This window comes from Boleophthalmus pectinirostris, unplaced genomic scaffold (assembly GCF_026225935.1).
Source record: "Boleophthalmus pectinirostris isolate CB_2022bp ecotype Guang Dong unplaced genomic scaffold, ASM2622593v1 HiC_scaffold_5, whole genome shotgun sequence".
Classification (NCBI taxonomy): Eukaryota; Metazoa; Chordata; class Actinopteri; order Gobiiformes; family Gobiidae; genus Boleophthalmus; species Boleophthalmus pectinirostris.
This window is the reverse complement of record NW_026571404.1, coordinates 13,677,850-13,694,254: the sequence shown is the minus strand read 5'-3', so window position 1 is coordinate 13,694,254 and position 16,405 is coordinate 13,677,850. Positions and strand designations below refer to the sequence as shown.

Sequence of the window (16,405 nt, the reverse complement as noted above, 5' to 3'; positions counted from 1 at the left end):
ACCCTGTAAAACCCTAATTTAGTGTTGAATAAGCAAAATGAAATATGTTTTTGGATGGTCATTTAGACACATCTTCTAGTGTCCAAAATAATCAGGCTGTTTTAATTCAAAACTCTGGATCTGTGCTGAGGACGGTGATAGGAAATATAGTGTTACTTCTTAAGAGTGGCTGCAGATAAAAAACAGATGTGATACATGTCCAAATCAGCAACTCGAGGAACATAAATCCATTTTATTATTCAACCTACTGGACTTAAGCAAATGCAATATTTGGATTTTCAAAGTCTCGTGCATTCTGTGTTCATTCTGTAGCCTATTTGAGTAAGGATCATATACCATATACTTTAATCAATATAATAAATATTTAAAACCAAAGGTTAACCAGAAATAATGTGAGATATGCAAGTCCAAATGTAAACCTATCCAAAGGTACTTAAAGTTGCTTAAAGACTTGCCCTGGTTTCACCCCTCGTTGAGATAGATAGCTTTAAAGTAGCTGTAACTTTCTATACAGACAAGTACAGAAAGATACAAAGACTGTTTGAGATGAGAACCAGTCACTACAAATTATAAGGAACCTGCATGTTTAAAAAACTCAAATTCAGAACCAAGGTTATGGAGCAAAGCATCGCTGTGAAAGGAGTTCATTTATGAAATAGTCTTGACAAAGATATAAAAGAATCAAGCACAATGATGACATTTAAAAAACACATAAAATCAAATGCAATGCGTATGTATGAAAAAGAAAACTGAGTGTGCACAATAGTGAAGATTTCTATTTGCAATTGATGTGACTGACTGTGCCTGAAATGAAATGTATTGATATGAAATGTTTTAAAGTGACTGTAAGTGTTGATGTATTGTCTGTAAAAGGAGGCAGATAACATAAGATAACTCTTCTTTCTGCTCCTTTTCATTTATTTCTTGTATGTTTGATGTTATGACACTGTTAATGTCTTTTATACTTTATGAAATAAATAAATAAACAAATAAAATAAATAAAGTATAGAACCTTTTCCCCTTTAAAGGGCCCATATTACACTATTTTCTGATCCATGTTTTCATGTTGTTTAACACACAAACTCTGCATATTAAGGCTGAGTTCTTCTCTTAAACAAAAAACACAGTTACACCTTGTGATGTCATGTGGTAATATAGGAATGCTCCACTGTGTTTTTAAAATCCATACAACCTTCACTAGAATAATTTGGATGAACTGGAATTGCCTAGCTGTACTGAACAAAAATTTAAAGGTAACTTAACTTAAAAATTACCACTTTAAGATGAAACAGAGCATTGTAAGCTGTAGATAGCCATAGACAGACTAATAATAAAGTATTACTCAAACATGTATCAATGAAAACACAACTCCAGGTTTGTTTTTGACCCTCACAAGGGTCAATTTTGTGTAATTTAAAGAATATAATAGAAGTAATTTAAAAAAGCAATATAACAAAACATGCAAACATCTTATACGTACATATTATTTGACGTAAAAAATAAAAGTGTAATAAAGAATATATATATTTTGCATATCTAATAAGTTCAAGAAATAGGGACTTAAAATGAGTCAAAAGAATTACTTTTTTGTTTCCCTAAACATTGAAAGGTTCACCCCTCACAGCTGTGTTCTGGAGGACAAAGAATATGGGTGGGAAATCCCTGACAAGCAACAACAAAACTGAAATATGAGAAAATAATGCACCATCCGGACATGTTTACATCAACAACACCCAGCGCTGGAATCCAAAGCCATTCTAACCTCTTACTCCCCATGTTTTGTATTTGATATCAGATGTGAGCTGTTTGAAGTCATAAGCTCTTAATTTCCATACACAGAATGAATGGATTCTATTCCCTTATATGTCAGCAGCCTCCCACACATCCTGTTTTTGGATACACCTCACTCCGGTACCTCACCTGAGCAGGTAGGAGCTGGTGTACTTTGTGTTTTGTTATCAACAAAGCTTTATCATTTGTTAAGTGGGAGGAATGGAAAAATTGTGACAAATGACTTCAAGGTTAAGCCATGCGGAGTGGAGGAGTGTATATCTGATCCACTGATTAAAAAACGTTCTCTTCATTGTAAATAGCCAATTTGGGAATCACTTGAAGTGAACATTATGTGCTGGTACAGATGTAAAACGCACGCATGTTTTGGAAGAGGGAGCATTATTCTGTTGCTAATTAATTGTTTTTGTCACTCACTCTGGAATGCGTCAATTTTATGTTTTGGAAAGTTCGTGTTTTTACGCTTCTAAGTGCTGACTAATCAACGATACATTCACACTTGTCCTGTTCTGGTTTGGGCCTGTTTTAGTTTCAATGTAGACTTTGTTCGGTCTAATAATAATACATAATACATTTTAGTTATTAGGCGCCTTTGTGGACACTCAAAGCCGCCTTACAACAATAAACAATCATCACTCCTCAGGTCCTATATTACACAAAATTGATTATTGACTTTGAGTTGAGTTTAAGCCAATACAAACACAACTCCAGGTATGTTTTGATGAGGAAACAACATCATAACATCAGAAAATAGTGTAATATGGGTCCTCTAATTCTTAATCCCAATACCGGTTTCAATTCGTTTCACTTCGTAGAAACCGTCTGACCTCGCAGCGTTGGAATTCGTTCGCTCGACGGTAGGCGGGTATTTTTTGTCATTTAACCAATCATTGTTATTTAGTCGTATGTAATGCGCCACTAATGGGACTAACTGGTATATTAAGCTTTTCCCAAATCCTGTAGGAAGAAGGGCAATAACATCTTTCCCCTTGATGAAATTCACCAAACATTCTCTTCATTCCAGCTTTAAATCCTCGATCTCGGAAATTGTTGCCAACACAGAATATATGGCTCTTCACTGATTGACTGGTGCCCGAACTTGCACTTCCGGGGTTTTTGCAAACCGTCTAGTGCAGGCATGTTCAAACTACAGCCCGTGGGCCAAATGCGGCCCTTGGACAAATTTTTCTTGACCCTCTGCCTTCCAGGAGAATTGGCCCAAATTACCTTATATCAATAAAAATTAACTTTTTACTGCAAGTTTTTTTGAAAATCTACCTTGATAAAGCTAATATTGAAGATTTAGTATGTGGTTTTGAGGATTTTAGCATGAATAAAGACTGATGTCTCATTCTAAAGTGTTAAACATGCACGTATTTCTATTATTCACTGTACTGAGCTCCCGTCTACGGCCCTCGATCAGCCCTCTGCTTCATCTGAGTTTAGAAATGTGGCCCTTGATGAAAAAAGTTTGGACACCCCTGGTCTAGTGTATTCTGATTCCTGACCTAGTTGTTGGAGAGAAATGAAATTAAGAGGAGGCACTAGGTAGCACCAACCTGGCTAGATATGGTAAAAATACTAAAACAACTGATAACTTTTACTGCCACTATAATGGTTAAATGAGTGAACTTGTTAAAATTCTCTTTCACTAGTAAAGCGGCAACAAGTGAGCCGTTAGTACAAGCTCTACACACTGGCATTCAAGCTCCACAGAAGATAAAAAAGACAATAAAACACAAGTGCTCTTAAATACATCTGGCCAAAGTGATAGTTTTGGTTCATTATCACCTAAGATTTCAGTACAAACTATTAACATTATCTTCACATTTGCACAGGGAGGTGTCGTCTCATTTGTGCCTCAATTTTGTTTTGTAAATTGCGTGTAATTAGGGTCCATTATGGGGTCAGCCTCGTCCCCTCACCCCTGACCGCTGGACCTGGACTGGACATGTTTCAACGCACATCACCTTCTCTTGACCTGTGCAGTTACAACTTTGTAGAGGCATTTGAAAAGTAATCAGTTCATTAAATTCATATAAAAATGGTTTATGATAAAGGCTGTGAAGTGAGTGTTTGGAGTGTTTGGATCTTATCTGAAGCATGAATGAGCTGTGTGGTCCTCTGTATTTTTTATTTATTGTATTTATTTTATTTATTTGACTTATTTGCTGCTATTTTATGATTTTTTGTTTTTTTGCTTTTATTTTGATTTGACTGGTTTTATTGTTTTAGGACTTGTATGACCAAATTTTAGCAATTTACCTTTTTGTTGTCTTCATTTTATGATCTCTGTGCAACACTTTGGAAACTTTGCTATAGAAATAAAGTGGATTTTAGATTTGGATTTGGATGCTTCAACAGAAGAAAGGTCAACGTAAGAATGCATGCAAAATATCACGACTATGAAAACAGTGAAAAAAATTGTGGATATATATGCTTAATTTATTCTTTTTTTTATATATTCATATGGTCAAATGAAGTTGTGTTGATGTGTCTGGCTGATTTAAACAAGTTTTGGTGTTTTCCTCCCACCAGTGGAGGCAGAACGACAGCGCCATCTACAGACCGACTTCTTCAGGACAGTATTCCAGGTGTGTGGGAGTAAAAAAGCCCCCTTGTCCCAGTTTATAGTCCCGTGGGCATGTTTCTGTATTTTGATTGCCTCCTTACTCCAACAGGACTATAAACCCAATAAACTCTTGGTCTGAAAAAAGTTATCTAATAAAATAAATGACTGGAAGACCCAATGAACCTTGTTGGACGAGGTATGCTTAATGCCCTACTGTGGAACATTCCAGGCAAAGCAATGACTTATCAATGGAGGCAAGGCCAAGTGAGGACAAAAAATAATAAAACAAAACAAAACAAAAAATCTGCTGAGAGCAAAATGTATGTTTCAAAACAACACTCAGTAATTTAAATATTTTATTTGAATGCAGAACTTGGGCATGTCATGTCTAAATTGTTGATACATTTCTCCTGAATGTTCCACTTTGAGCTGTTGTAACTGTGGTGCTGTGATGAAAGCCGCCTGATGTCAGTGAGGAGGAAGTGCTTTGAAGGCCATGAGGGAGCTCCAGGCCTCACAAAGCAGCTCTGTGGAGGACTCCCAAACACATGACGCTATCTCGAAGCACTGAGCCTCTGACAATACTGTTCATTAACAAACACGATTTCTCCTGCCAACAGTTTCCCTCTTATTATTCAGACTCTACAAATATGTTCTACAAATCTCACTAGTTTAGCTTTGGTCTTGATGGTCTCTAAATGTTGATAATACTGGCCAACTTAAAATGTGCATCACAATGGTTAGGACTGCCACAAAAGATAAAAATACTAAAACAACTGATAACCTTTACTGCCACTATAATAGAGGCATTTGATCATGATTTTTCATTATTACATAAATAGTATCACGTTTTCAAATTATGACTTGTTAAAACTGTGTGTTATTAAATTAAAGGTATAGAACTAGTGTTTTGTGCAACCATTAGAATCTTGGTCTGTGTGACAGTGCCCTCTAGTGTCCATTTTTAATACATGCTGCTGAAAAGACGTCCCTGCTGGAGTTTATATCAAATGAGTGATCTGCAGCGCTGAACAAAGCACTGGATGTATCTGACCACGTGACTTGTCTTGTATCAGATGTGAGTGTTTGTGCCTGAGGAGGACTCCCCTCTGTGTGTGGTATTTGATCAGATATGATCAGCTCAGAACATCTCCCACCAGCCTCACGCTGACGCTCTGAACTTTATCTCAAAGACCCTAAATCACTCTCCATAGGACTCCTCTATTATCAGATTATTCTCAGTGAAAACTTGTGATAACCACAGCTCAAATGGAGGCATAAATTCCTCCTTTAGCCAAATGGTTTTAAGTGGTTTTGGATCAGAACAAGAGTGCATATTATATTTTAAAGATGTTTTGTTCTTAGAATATAATGCACAATAAGAACTTATTAACCTCCTGGGACCCCAACTCTTGTATGACATGCTTTACTGATTTCTCTTTGTTATTTGGGCTGATTGGGACCTGATGAATGCAAAAATAATGAATTATATTTTTATAATATTTTTATATTTATATGTCCACATATGATAAAACATTCACTGTATGTTTTAATCATTTTGATGGAACACAATGAAGTCACAACAGAATAATGATTTGCAAAAACTATTCATGTTCCTGAACAACCCAAAATGTGTTGGACATGTGTCCACATGTGTGGATGCCAGGTCCTTGGAGGCTACAACACATGCTGTTGTCAGAAAGCTTCAAAATAATAATAAATAGCAGTACATTGACACTTTCAGGTCAAAAACAGTCAAGACTGTGTGCGTGCTGCCTCCAGTGATCTCTGCAAGAGCCAGTAATTGGTGACATCACAAAAAACTGCCCTGATTAAAGTGTTGCTGATTACAAACACCTGACCTGAATGTGTCTTGTTGTCTTTTGCAAGTGTGTGTCTGGCTTAAACTCTCTGATACAGATGTTAAAAGTGTTTTTCCTTCTAACTGTAGAAATTCATTCCATTTTGAAAATTTTTATGGCTTTTTTTCAGTAATTTTAGTTTTCAGCTGGTAGTGGCTAAGCTGAGACAATAAGACGACTCTGGGCTACAGTCTTTTTTTTTTTTTTTTTTTAATCTTTCACTGAATTTCATTAAGCTGTGTTTGAAAACCAATCATTCCACAGATCCATCCTTTGGAAGAAGTGGCAGTACCTCATGTTTTTCATGAGCACGTTAAATTCTGGTATTAAACCCTTCATTTTGTTAAGAAAACCTTTTTGTTTGTGTCACTGTTTTTCAATGTTATTCTTTACTTTACTTTACTTTACTTTAAGTATATAGTAGCATATTAGCTTACTAGCAATGGTCTCTTAAATGTATCTTAATTTATTCTTCCAGAGAACTGAACATCTTGGTGCCATAAGTTTGAATCGATCCAGGATGCAAGTCAGAACATTCCTCAAACTCCTTTTCACTCTAAAAGAATAAAAAGTGAATTAGTGAGCATTCCTATTCCACATAATAATTATACAAATTTACCAATAATTAATGAAGTATTCTTTTTATCAAGAATTCCCACTTGTTTTGGTGTTCAGAAGAAACATTTGGCTTGGGGATTGGAGTCCAAAGTGTTGTTTGATGGCTGACCAAAGAATTTCACCATCATTTTCAGCTGAGAAACAAAAACATAAAGCATTAATATCAGTCATATTTATAGCTGACATATATAAGAACTATTGTCTCAAGTGTCCAGAGGCTTAAAATGTACATGTGCTCAGTCATTTTGACTTTCATAGTATATTCCACAGAAAATATCAGTCTGGAGTCTTGTATCATACGTAGCAGAGAGGTTTAAGTTATAGCAAATGCCAGACTGTAACTGGGTTAGGCTACAGGGTCCCCACTAACATATATTTAATTAAAACACATGCAAGTCTGGCCAAACATGGGACAAAGGCAGTAAACAGTGGAAATGTACAAATCTTTACCTAAGCACTTAACATCCCACAACGACAACAACAACCCTTTTATATTGTATGTAGCACTTTGGTGCACTGACATATAGGATCTAACTGTTTGCTTTAGTTTGATTAGCGTTGGTTTTTTCATTATTAATTTTGGTTGGTTGTGATTTAATTTAGTTTAGTTGGCTCCTATATTTTAATCCCAATTTGTTGTGTTGTTTATTATTTTAAAATTTTACTTTTTAAATGCTTAGAATGAACTTTTAATATCACTGTTAACTAAATAAAGATTTGTGCATTTCCACAATTTAATTAATTAATTTATTTATTTATTTATTAAATAGGGACAGTGCATATTAATGAACAGCTACATCACTCCAGTGTAAATATGCCAGATTATAGCAAGAATATTCATTTCCATCTGTAGTGCCTAGGCAGGTAACACCACAAATTTAACAGAAAAAAACTAAACAAGTGACAGAATTTTGAATTTTTAAACATGGTATTGCCATAGAGATAATATTGAAACTATTTTGTGCCACTGATACAGATAAAATAAAGCAATATAATCCCAATAAAACATTTTTAAAGTAACTCGATTATTAAAAGGCATGAGCCGCAACAAATAAGTAGCCGAATGAAGCAATAATTAGCCATAGAAGTCACTTATTGAACCATCTACAAGGAAAAAAAACATTACAGGAACAGCAGTGACCAGACTCAGCCGCTGGTGCAGCAATTAGTCAGAATTTTTCCAGGTGATCAGCAGCAGCTCCACAGGCACAAACATGCACCAAATGTTCACAAATGAAAATAAGGGCGTGGATCTAAACTGCTTTTAAATTATCTTAAATTTAATTATAATCATTACTGTAATGATTATAAGTGAAGCAATAAACCTATTAATAAAATAATAAAAATGAATGCCAGATCAGACAAAGGCAAGATCCTGGCACTGGAAAGACAGACACTCAGAGTGAGACAAACAGATAGATTAAGATAAAGATTCATATTAAGATTAAAGATTAAGATTAAGACAAAGATTAAAACACTGTATTTAAGATGGCTGAAGGGTTTTGAAGTAAGGAAAGGTTTATTATCTCAAAATAATTGCCACAGAATCTGACCTTTTCAAAGTTTGTTTTTTACGTTGCCATTGATCTAAGATAGCAATAGAATTAAAAACTGATCCATTCATCAAAAAGGACAGAAAAACAAAAACTCTCACAACTCACACAAACCACAGTCTGTTTTCTTCAGGGGTTTCAGAAGTTTCTAGACAATTTGCTCCTATCTCAAATGTCTTCCCTCTCCCAAATTGGACAAAAAATGTGTTCTTATCCTTTTAATCCACATAGCAAATTGTTGTGTTGTGAAATAGCATAAACCGTATACTGAAACTGAGCCTGAGCGGTGACTTGACTTGACTTTACTTCACTAATATTGTATTGGCTTATAATGTGGTGAACCCAGCAATAACTCTAAATTTCTCTGTGTTGTTGTTGTTGTTGCTGTTGCTGTTTTTAATCTTATGTTTGCTCATAACACAGATTTTTAGATTTTCACAGCTCAGAAACTCTATTAGTGAGTTGTTTTGCACATTTCAATTTTCAGTAGAGAAGTGTGTCAAAACGATTTTTCATAAAACTGCAGATCCATTTACTGGTTATGTACCGTAGCGTATCTTGGGTGAACTTTCTTTTACAACCGCAAGAGGGCGCCATTCATCTATCGCTCCTTTGAGACGCTGAACGGACACGACGCCACTAATTGGATTGCGTTCATTAAGACCTGAACAGAGTTTAGCTTCATAGCGTGACTAATTTAATAAGCATGGAAAGGCCACAGGGAAAGTAATTGGACATTAGACATCAGAGTGTCAGTCAAAGTTTTCACTGTAGCTTTCAGTCATTTTGAGAACTGTCTGTATTTGGTGCGATGAGAGGGACTTACGCAGGTTAAAACGTGTTCTGTTTATCTGCTGCGGATAAACATGACAATGGAGTGGAAATCGGGAGGTAATATGGCCATCCCAGGGTATTATGCAGATGAGCTGAGAGCTGCATGCCCGGGCAACACCGCTGGGGACGTGAATGGGAAGGATTGATACCAGATGTTCATTGGGACAGTGAGGCCAGCCAATCAGAGGCGAGGCCATTTGGTGAGTGGGCGGGGCTACAGTGTGTCTACTAGGCTCAACATTTATTCTAACAGGTAGTTCAAAAACTAAACAAGTCGAGGAGCATCGCGAAGACGCAGGAGTGAGAAGAGAGATAAGACAGCGGGGAACTTTACGGACTTTTCTGTTGCTTCTTTCTGGATATGCACATGACATGTTGAGCAGAAAAGGCTCCAACGCGGGGATGATGGCCGTGGCACCAGCCGGAGTGGACCGCAGCAGGGTCGGGGAGCGGCTGCACGCTGCTTTGGCCGGGCTGCAGGAGCTCCATCTGCTCCGGGACAGGCAGAGCGAGATGGTGAGCTGGGCGCTGCGGGCGGACCGAGAGGAGCCGGTCACCTCGGTGCACCACAGTCCGGAGGACCCACGAGTCATGGGAGCCGAGGAACAGCGGCTGGAGGCGACACTCACAGCGCTCAAACAGCAACTGGTAAGACAATTATAGCACATAGTAATGGTAGTTTTAGAGCTGTGGGCTGCATGCTAAAACTGTTGCATAGGTCTTCCTTTGTTTTTAATGTTTAAATACCTTCCTCATTCATCTTCATAACCAGATTTCACTTTTTTACGCACGATAATGCACAGTTAGACTTGCAAAAGCTACAATAGTGTCATATTTTACACAAATTATAAACATTTTCAGTGCAACTTGTTCAATGGCTCATGCATGACGTTTTTATATTCTACAAATGTTAATAAAAGTCGCTTCTACGCACGGTTTGGCACACTCCGGGACATTTAAAATTACATTTAGGTGAGATAGACTTGCGTACATCAGTGTATTATGACCATTTCCTGAGTTTTGAATCCTTATTTTAAACGTCCTTGACCACTTCATGATGAGGTCGTGCGTAAAATCTTCACCTTAAGCACTGAACCGCTTTATTTTACGATCAAAACAACCGTAGCCAAAAGGTCTGACTATCCAAACTTACATTTCCGCAGCAGTCTAATTGAGTCAGCTGATTCTCATGTGCACTCGCTTCAATTATTACCAGCCCCACACTTTAATGCCCTCAGCTGGGGGTAGGAAACGGAATAGTGTCATAAATCAAGGTTCACTGCGGGACCTGGGGGACCTTGAGATGTGTGCGTGCGCGTCCTCGTTGCGCGTGCCCGTGCAGTCTGCAGGGGGTTATCCGCAATCATTAACCACTAAGAAATAGGAAAGGAGAGCATTGTGAGAACTGTTTACTACGGGATGTGTGCGTGCAAAGCGATACAGTCAACTCACTGGAGGCAATAAGGTTTTCCGTGACTGACTTTTTCCAGGTAGCTTGAGGATTAAGGTGCTTAGTGTACGGTGGAAAGTTGTGCACATACTCATTATCAGATGTGTAATTTTGTTTTGAGGACTTAGAGAGAAAAACAGACAATAATAAAAGAACTGAGACCTCAACGAATTACTATTATTTGTGGTCTATTAACAAGAGAAAAACATTACATTAGAACATTTTCCACATATAGTCCTGGTTTAAATCTTGTGGCACTCAGAAGACCATATATTTTGTTAGGTTCTATTTTATATGAAACATTTGATAACCTGATCTTTTTTTTTTTCAAACTAAGGTTATTTTTGGAGGTCAGTTGTGCTATTTGAAGTCCACTGTACCCGTAACAGTACATGCTTTGCCTGAGCTATAGTGCAAACAGAGTCTTCTTTGGTCCCAACCCCCAGGGCCCGCTCCTCACGCTGCGTTTACACAATGACCAGACCTGACCCTCGCTGTGGGGGAGCAATGAGTTACCCACCAACCAACAACCAGCCCCTGTCCCGACCCAACCTAACCTCCCCGTGTCCTGCTGTGGTTAATCAGTAGCCACAGCTGGGACGGCTTTGTTTTTCGGATCACTATACATTAAAAGCATCATTTCAATAGACCCCTAATAAAAAAAACTTCCTAATATACATTTTCATTGAGCTTCCTGTTGCATGAAAAAGAAAGCATTTATTGGGCTTGGAGTTAAAGAGGTTGTTTTTTTTTTTTTCTTTTTTTGTTGTGCAGTCTCGCCTTCGAAAGCAGGATGTGGGGCTGAAGACTCACTTGCAGCAGCTGGACCAGCAGATAAATGAGCTGAAGTTGGATGTGAACAAAGCGGATCAGCAAGAGACAGACAGCCGCCCAAGTTCAGGTATTGGTCATTTTCAGCATCTAGAATGTAATATTAGGATAAATCCACATATGAAAGAAGGAGATAGTTTGCAGTATTGACAGCACCTAAACATCATCTCCACAAATCATGAAACATAATTTATAGAAAGTGATTGTGTGATGTGCGATTTTATTCATATATCATCATATAGGTCAATGATTTCTATACCATTTCTATAAAACCTGCAAATTTACAATATTAAATTTACACTCCTCCCTTTCTATTAAACAAAATAGACTTGTAGAAACTTGTGAGTTTATCTGAAACCCACAAGTTGGTGTTTTTTGAAGATGACAAAAGAAATACGCTGATATTTTTATTAGCAACAGGCTCCATTATCTGACTAGTTATCCAGTTGCACTAGAAAATCAAAGCTTTAACAAAAGTCATTTATTTTACCCCACTTTAAACTAAACAGCGCACATCAATAACAAGTTATGATGTCATCTGAGACCGCACAAAATACCACATGTGTTGACTTAGTGATGAGTAATGCATCATAACCAGTCAACCATCACATTATGAAAGCTATATCTCACCCAATCACTAATCTTCTTATTGTCCTCAGGTTTCTATGAACTCAGCGATGGTGGATCCGGATCTCTGTCCAACTCATGCACGTCGGTGTACAGCGCGTGCTTGTCATCTCCGCAAACAACGTTACCCGCGAACCCCTCAAATATTCACAACGAGCCACAAAACCAGGCGGACGTGTCCCGTAGACGCTCGGCAGACGAGAGCACCGCCCAAACCACTGCGCCGAGAGTCAAAGGCGGTTTACACTTAGGCAGCAGTCGAATCCGTGCCAATACTGAAAAGGCTCGCCCCAGACCAGTGTCAACAGGTAACCGTCCCCCATTGACTTTTGTAAGCTTTGCGTGTTAATATAAACCCTTTAATTGTCGTAACTTAGCAACCCCATGTGTATTTAGTGCATGATTATATATTATGTCAACCGTGTGTTTGCCAAAAGAATAATAATGGGTATTTACATGTTGTGTTTGTCTTTTTTAGGTGATCTGGATAGGATGATGGGGCAAATGCAGAATTACAGCAAGCCAGTGGATACAAGCAAGCCTATCGCAAGCCAAAACATTCAAATGGACTCAAAGTTTCATAGTAATCTTGTATCGCGTACTGGAGCAGAGATGTACCAATATCCAAGTCCCCTACATGCAGTCGCTCTACAGAGTCCAATCTTTTCCCCAAACTGCGAAACCCCAAATAATGGACTTTTAGAAGGACCTCTTGTGAACGGGAGCAGCTCACTCCAAAGACCGGCCAATTACGACACTAAAACTTTTGGTTACATTGACAAAATCCTTCAGCGTAGCTTCAGTAAACTCAGCTTCGAATCTGGCTCGGACACGCTCTCATCCCAGCATTCACACAGGAAGCCGTCGGAAGTTGTAACGGTATTTCCTGAAGTTTCCCAAAAAGAGGTGTCAGCTCTACCACCACTGCCCCCACCTCCTGCCCCGGCCCCGACAGCCCCACAGATCACAAACGTCCCAGCACAGGGCAATGACCAAAAGAGGCACTACCCCGGTCAGGAGACAGCTGATAACACAAACAAGTACAAACAGTTGCTAAGACCTCACGAAGTCTCACACCGCCTGTCTTTCCCAGCTGACACGCGCGAGTACAGCTCAGACGAAGTCACCACCTCCACCCTTAAGAAAGTCAACAAACTCCCGATGCAGTACTCAAGCTTGTCCAGAAGCCATTCGGATTACAGAAGTAGCGATAATACCGAACCGAGACATGATAGGAAAGGGCAAAAGCAAAGATCGGTTATATCCCAAAGTTCTAGCACAGAAGAAGGGCATAGTTTCGAAGCTCCCCACAGCACCTCTCCACAATTTGTCCATGCGCAATTCGTACCAGCTGGCTCCCAAAGAGTTAAGGTGCGACAAGCAGATCGTAAAACCAAAAATGTGAAGCTTAAAAAGAAGAATGTGGAGAAGCCAAGGAAGCAACAGCATGGTTACTCCTCTGGTGAGAAGTCAAAGGATTCAAGTAACAGCAAATCGGATCATAAGAAGTCTTCAAAGGGTAAGATCACGCAAAAGTCACCTGTTTATTTATCAGACGAGCATAGGCGAGGATCAGGGTCAGATTCGAGTCACTGTAGCGCAGGACTTATGTACACGCAAAAAATCCATGCTAAACCTCAACCAAATGCAGCTGTTGGCAAATCTACCAAAAACCACCGCAAACCCCAAAATATGGAGTACGAGGTTGATCAGAGAAAGAAGCGTCAGGGAGACAGGCAAGTTGACATATGCCAGGCGCAGATGTCTTATCGGCAAAGGTCAAGAGAGGCCCCCATTCCAAATATGCACATGGTCAGGAGTGTGAGTTCGAGGACGGGACAGTGGGTGCAACAACCACAACGCCACTTCCCAACTTCGATGTCTGTGAATTCCTTCCATCAAAATCTCAACGCTAGATACCCTGCTGCTCCTTACCACATAACTAGCAGGTACCCGCCCCGATGTGAGTCCGAGTATTCCGCAGAGTGTGCTTCACTTTTCCATTCAACCATCGCGGCGAGCAGCGACGGAGAAATGAGTGACCATACAACGAATAGATTTGGAGATAGTGAGTCCAGTCAAAGCTACCAGTCGTTTTCAGACTCAGATAGTAGCTTGTCTTTTGATGAGGAGGAGGATTTTCTGGATGAGGATGGGAGTTTGGTTTGGGCCAATGCCGCTATGGGACCTACAACAGCGGGGCGCCCAGTGCAGCAGCAACAGCAGGCCCCACCACCACGATCGGCTCCTTCATCTTGCAGAATTAAAGCTTCGCGAGCCTTAAAAAAGAAGATCAGAAGATTTCAGCCAGCGTCTTTAAAGGTTATGACTCTGGTGTAAAGCCAAACACAGACTTCAGAAAGGATGATTTGACTTTTCAAAATACTTCAAATCATACTTTAAGGGTGTGTTCATACTGTACTATCCCAGGACTGAAACTGAAACTGAAACTCGAGTAGGACTAACCCAAGACTAAAAGAACCAAAGCAAGTCTACATCAGAACTGACTAACTAAACTTGGCTAAAATCCGGACAAATGTGACCACACCCTAAAAATGTTCGGCCCAATTTTTGGTCGAAATGTTGTTGTATGTTAATAAGATTTGCATTGAGATACACACTTGGGAAAGACTTCAGAAAACATTTTTTTTTTCTAAATGCTTCAAATAATCTTGTAAGAACCCTTGGTTGACTTATACTTTATCCGTGCACTATTCTGAATATGTTGATAGGGTTTGAATTGAAACAGCACACTGTATAGTAATAACATTTATATCATAATTATTGTAACGTGTACATATGTATAATCACTTTTGGTTGCATTTAATTTCAATTTGTCAAATATAATCAGTACTTTTATGTAAACCAATCTTTTTTTTTTATTGCAAAATGTTTATCTTTATTACTCATTTGCTTTGATTATAACGTTGTGCTGGAAATAAACAGGTTTAATATACATTCAAATGCCTTATTGTCCATCTGTACCCATATGTTGGTTGGGAAGCTAATTAAACTGGCTGTTATCCTGGGTCGATCTATGGTATTAGGAGCTAAATTGCAGTGCACTCCAGGGACCTGTTTTGAAAACCCCCCACTGCTGAAAATGTCTGACTCAGGCTAAACACTTGGGCTCAAATAGCTTTTAACCGCTCCTTATCTAGTTTCCTGAGTTGTTAGTTACTTCTTCAATTATCAACCCAGACAGTAATGTTTAATTAGAGGGAGAAACTTCTCAGACATCCTGCAAACATCCAAGTACTAAAATTCACAAGTCACACTGCAAAAACAAATAGATACAACAGATTAAGTCAATTCAAAACAATGATCTTATTTAGGGTCATTTCAACAACTTCATATTTGTTTAGCTAAAAGGTCTATTCATGGTTTCAGCTTCTTGTTTTTAAGCACCATTTTGAGGACTTTTCACATTTCAGAAGATGTAATATTTGGTTTTGAATTGTCAATTGCTATGGCAAAAGTGCAATTTTTTCACAAGCAATTTTAATAAACATTTTTGTTGTAACATTTGGTCATTTCTGGAGCATCTTTTTCAAAAAACAAACTATTAGGAACTGCAAAAGCTTCATATAGATCTTATGTACTTTTTAGCAAAATATATCTGAAAATATGTCAACTTTGAATAGTTTTTGTAGCAGAATACTACTACAAATGCTTCAAATCAAGATTAATATTCAAAATTCAAGACATTTAAAGTGAGGAAGAGTTTGCTGTTTTAAAATCTCTGGGCTTAAGGAAGTCTCTCCGGTTTCTGGGAGCAGAGTTGAAGTCTAAAAACAGCTGGGTGCAGGAGCCTGGGACACGTAGGATTAAATTGGGCCTGACAGAAGATAAGAGGTCCCTCACTGCAGACCTGTCAAGAGGAGCTTAGACACTGGGCAGCTGTGCAAAGTCGCCAAATAATCTCATTTCCAAAATCAGCCTGGGTCTTTTCCATTCAAATTCCTCCACAAAGGGTGAGGAAAAGGACATTATGGAGACTGAATTACTGTAATAATGAAGCTCCATGTGATCCTGAAGTTACTAAGAAGATTATAAAGGTGACCAAGATAAAACTGGGCAAGGGTGTTTTATGCTAATTACTGTATGTCAATGTAGTAGATGCAAAGGAAGTTCTGAAATTTTTGTTGATGAAGCAGGCTACTGCAATTACAAAACTGGTTTAAAGATGCATTGTGTAACTTTTCTGGTGCAGGGTCCATCAAATGCTTTTCTCCGTGAAGATGTTATGTTATGGAATGTTTCACGG

At 38.5% G+C, this 16,405-nt stretch overlaps 1 protein-coding gene and 1 long non-coding RNA gene across 2 annotated transcripts; one reads left to right on the top strand and one right to left on the bottom strand.

The window, feature by feature from the left end:
* Positions 1 to 6,565: 6,565 nt before the first annotated feature.
* LOC129411534 (uncharacterized) lies at positions 6,566 to 10,492 on the bottom strand. Its single transcript, XR_008633341.1, has 3 exons — positions 10,384 to 10,492; positions 6,845 to 6,977; positions 6,566 to 6,781 (listed from the first exon to the last, which is right to left on the bottom strand). It is a non-coding gene; the product is annotated as an uncharacterized LOC129411534 (long non-coding RNA).
* dact2 (dishevelled-binding antagonist of beta-catenin 2) lies at positions 9,509 to 15,407 on the top strand. Its single transcript, XM_020933566.2, has 4 exons — positions 9,509 to 9,878; positions 11,455 to 11,581; positions 12,171 to 12,446; positions 12,617 to 15,407. The coding sequence occupies exons 1-4, from the start codon at positions 9,603 to 9,605 to the stop codon at positions 14,476 to 14,478; spliced, it is 2,541 nt and encodes an 846-aa protein (XP_020789225.2). The 5' UTR covers positions 9,509 to 9,602; the 3' UTR covers positions 14,479 to 15,407.
* Positions 15,408 to 16,405: the final 998 nt, after the last annotated feature.